The following is a 4547-nucleotide window of genomic DNA, read 5'->3' on the forward strand; positions in this document are numbered from 1 at the left end:
GGTATAATTTAATCCTAAACATTTGTTCTTTAGGTCGTTCCAAGATATTTGCACCAACAGAACCATGCTCAGAACTGTGTATTTAGGAGGTCTCCTTTAGAGAGTCAGTCAAGTGTTTAACACTTTTTTCTTTTAATAAAACATGCTGACTAAACTAGTTTTCGAATGCAAGTTCATAGCTAGCTATGACAAACTCCACTAGTTATTTCAGGTTAATAGCCTTTTAAAGGGACAGCAATAACTAGCAGTTTTAAGAGACACTCAAACAGATTTAAAAAAAAACAAAAAACAAGTTTGTACAAAACCTAAGGGCCCATGGTGGGGATCTTCAGCTGTCCCTTTGGGGCGTCAGCTTTACAGTCACTTTGTACCACTCTGGCAGTGCGAAGTGACTAATATACAGAAGGAGCTGGCTCAAAACATGCAGTAGAGCTCTATGTTATAGTGTGATGGATCTGCTAAGGAGGAGACTACAACGCCCATTAGTTCTCTCCCCATTCCCTCCTGGCCAGGTAAGAGAAAAGTTCCTGAACCCGGACGTGGTCGGACTCTGTTTTGAAATGGTGGTCGGACTCTGTTTTGAAATGGTGGCTGCATGGCAAGCAAGTTGCTGCAGAGAAGCCGATTTCAGAGCAAACCCCCCAGGAACCATATGTAGAACAGGCTGTGAATGCCAGATGATACAGCTGAATGCAGGTCTGTATGGGACTTATAGGGGAACAGTGGCTGGGCAGGGAGCCAGAGCAAAGGGGCCTCAATGTGGAACACTAACTCATCCTGGCCTGGAAATCTCTAAGTGCCTATTTACTTGAATAGAGATTGGACTGGAGACAGCACCTCAGGAACTAGACCTGAAGAGCCCTAACTGTCCATTGGGCTGCCCCAGGGACCCAAACAAGAACCACAATTGCTCACTTTGAACTATAACTGGTTATGCTTCTGTACCTAGGGTATTTGCAACCTTTCCTTTTCCTGCCAGCCCTTTTCCTTGGCCGTGTGTCTGAGTAGTTATTGGGGTCCACTACGGCTTGGACCAATAAGGCTGAAGCACCTACAGTGCTTGCCTCCAAGTTGCAGTATACCCGGCCCAGTACTAGCATCCTAGGAGGTTGTGTGCAGAGAAGCCCCAGTAATTACAATAGACAGGATAGAATAACTTTGCCCTTTGGAATCTGGGACTAAATGGTGCTATGTACAAGTGCCAGTTGTTATTTTAATACTGTTTTGGAGGAAGCATAGTTTGTTCTTCCACTGTAAATGGAGAAAAACAAACAGCACAAAATTCATGTAAAGACCAAATTAATCCTGTATGCATGTCCTTAACCTGTTTTCCATGCATGCATAAGAAGTACCAGGAACAGGTGTACATTGCAAATCACAATGACAAATTTGTGGCTGTCTTAAAGAGAAGGCTGGAGAAGCATATTGGGACTGGTTGCCCTAAAGGTTGTATTTTCCCAATATTGATCAGTTCTTTAGGTTTCCATCTATATAGAATGGCTCAATATAAAAGAGAAAAAACTCTGTAAATGGAACCCCTGATTAAATTAATCAGATTGAAAAACACCTAGTGCCCAGCAGGAGGTTGGCTGTTGCTTTTTTTGATTGGAGGCAATTTTCTTCTGGGTTTGGTGTAATTTTGTTCTTTGAAGCGCTGTTGATTTCCAGATCTTGTTTTGTTAGGAATTTGGGGCCTGTTACAGGTGAAGCAGCATTGAGTCTGTATTGATGGCACCAAACATTTGCCAATCCGCTTCAGTCTCTGGCAGAAATTAATGGACAGCTTGTCCATGTGGCACAGCAGGCCTATGGTGAAAAACATGATGAAAGTTAGTTATAGTCTGGGCGTCTAGATGAGAGTAACCTATATCCGTGTCTAGATCTGTGCGAGTGCATGGACAGAATAGGAGAGAAGCAGAGGATCTGAGCTCCAAGGCAGCACATGCACCGAGGACCTTTGATGAACAAGGCCCAAACCACAGTGTGTCACACCACTCTCAAAGGTACCGTATTTACAGATATGCACTGCCTCCCTGTCCCACTGCACTACCAGGGATTGCTGGCTAGCTAGGGGAGGGGATTCCTTCAGAAGCTGTAGGAACTAAGAGGCCTTGTGGACTAGGAGGAGTTGGTGGTAGCTTTCGAATAAGGCAAGAGGGAGCAGATACTTGAGTGCAGCAGTTCAGGCCCCATTCTGCCCCCTCACTTTCTGTAAAGAACACACTGACCTATTCCTGTGTATTATCTTGCCATCTACCTGTGCTCTGCTCAGCATTCTCAGTCCCACATTACTTGCGGCTTCTTCAGCCTACCCATATCCGGTGTTGGATACAGCAGAACAATGTTCAGTAAGAGGGCCATGTATCAGCGTGCAGCCACCTGACTGGAGGATCATACCCAGCTTTGGGCTGATGCAAGCAAACTCCATGATAGCTCCTCAAAGAGGAACCTCAACCTGTACCATGGTATATCTAAGCAGCTGCTGGCCAATCATGGGATCAGGCAAACTGGGCAGCAGCGCAGGGAGAAGATAAAGGAGCTCAAGGTGACGTACCAAAAGACCAAGGATAAGAATTCCAAATCTGGTGCTGCCCCAACCACCTGTCTGTTTTATGGTGAACTGGACTATGTTCTGAGCAATGCCCCGAGCACAGAGTTTGTGGTGAAGAGGCACCAAACAGCCAGCCCAGAGAGGGGGTAGCCCCTGGCTTTGGAGAGCACTGGCCCTGAATCATAGAATCTCTTCCTTGATCTGGGCCAGTAAGAGCACAGCGGGTGGAGACAAATCCGGGGAGGACCCAGTATCTGAACTGGTTAATATTGGCACAGCCCTCTCTGTTACTATTATGAAAGATATGATGTAATATTTGGGCAGGTTTTACCCTATAATCCTAGCTGCTGCTTCCATTGTGAGTGGATGCTGTGCCGTCACACACATCTAACTCACTCCCATTCTCTTCTCCTTCCCCCTTGCTCTCTCTCTGCAAGACGAGTGGAGACCTACTTGACGAGTGACTGTCTCATTATCAGTACTGAGGTGGGTACTTGGTGATCTCCCTTAGCTTCTGAAGGGGAGGCAAGTCCAGTACCGGTCTCTGACAGAAAATTCTGTTGGTGTTGTGTATGGTAGCAGTGCTGGCAACGGGAGTGTGTGTGCTACCAGAACCGAAAACTCCAGTAGTGCCAAGGAGGTCGGTGCCAGGTATTTTGGTGCAGGCGCATATGGTGCTGCAGTTCCCAGTGTCAGCATGGATGATGTTGAGGTGCTTAATCCTGGCATGTTCAGTGCTGAAAATGAAGACTTCCTTGGATTTTGGTACTTTAGCGTCAGCACTGGACTCCACTTTAAGACTGTGGGAGGAGAGAGTCTTAGGAGACACTTTCCATCCTTGTACTGCAGAGGGGAATCAGTGCGGTCCCTGGAGCAGGACTCCTTGTGGCTCCTGTATGGATTTGTCACTGGTGTGGCTGGCAGGAGGGACTTATTTAAAGCAGCCAAGGAGCTCAGGGCACTAGTCACGTGAGATTGAACAAGTACCTGACACTTCTATGAAGCTCTGTCCAGAATTGATGCTGCCCTTGTGGATCTTTCCAAGAGGAAGTCCACCAGCTTTGCCTCCCTCACCATTAAGGCATAGTTTTCAAGAGAGCTTAGCACGTGCAAATGGGGACAGATTTTCAGGAGAGCTCAGCACATTGGATGCATGTTGGGTGCTGAGCTCTTTTGAAAAATCTCACCCAAGTGTATTAACTGACCTGCACTTTTCCCGCACGCTTGCATATTGCATTTCTGAGATTCTGGAGGCTTGAGCTCGTGCTCACACATAGTTTGATCTTCAGCTTCGTTATCTTCTGTATTGAGGCACTTTACTGTTCTTTGCTGAATGCCCCCTCCACAGGAAGCAGTGCACTGAAAGAGATACAATTAATTTATCCAAAAGCCTTCTGAATGGGGATTGTGTAGTATGCTTTTAGTACGTTTGTCAATCATTGCAAAGCAGCTCTAACGTTTAAGTTGCTAAGCAAGGGATGCATGACCAAGATCTAAAGTACTACGTACCTTTCCAGGATTCCCAAAGATTTGCCAATATTTTCTACTCGCATTATTATAAGAGCAATAATGATATGAACTTCAGACGAAAGGAAAACAAGGCAAAGGAAAGGTTTATTTATATACTCTACATTCATATTCAGATCTTTTCCACCTGTTTTTCCCCCATGAGATTTTCCACTAATAGATTTGTGAACTGCATGCCCTGTATAACTAGATGGTAATGCTATACTATTGTCTGACAAATCCATGACACCATTGGGCCTGCTATTACAGTCACCTTGCTGTTTAGTCTCACTCTGTTTACCTATGGTAAAATGATACGGGTTTCAAATCAAAATAAGCATCTGATACCTCACTGTTACCTTGTTCTCTATTTATTATTAATGATCCCTTTTATGGCACTGTACAGCACAGTGTAAATTTACAAAGAAAATGTTTAGACCCTCAAGAATAATAGACTGTACTTGATCTTACAGCCAGTAAAAAACAGAAC

At 45.1% G+C, this 4547-nt stretch overlaps 1 protein-coding gene across 1 annotated transcript in view; it reads right to left on the reverse strand.

Annotated features, from left to right (window-relative positions):
• Window positions 1–569: 569 nt before the first annotated feature.
• ADAMTS12 (ADAM metallopeptidase with thrombospondin type 1 motif 12) overlaps window positions 570–4547 on the reverse strand; it is a 263062-nt gene continuing 259084 nt past the window's right edge. Inside the window, exons 23-24 of the mRNA XM_026649042.2 lie at window positions 3757–3910; window positions 570–1806 (exon numbers count right to left, since the gene is read on the reverse strand). Coding sequence (XP_026504827.1) covers window positions 1568–1806; window positions 3757–3910 — 393 coding nt within the window. The 3' untranslated portion in view covers window positions 570–1567. The remainder of the gene's footprint in view (window positions 1807–3756; window positions 3911–4547) is intronic.

The sequence above is a fragment of the Terrapene carolina genome, unplaced genomic scaffold, assembly GCF_002925995.2.
Source record: "Terrapene carolina triunguis isolate 2854851 unplaced genomic scaffold, T_m_triunguis-2.0 Scaffold69, whole genome shotgun sequence".
Lineage (NCBI taxonomy): Eukaryota > Metazoa > Chordata > Testudines > Emydidae > Terrapene > Terrapene triunguis.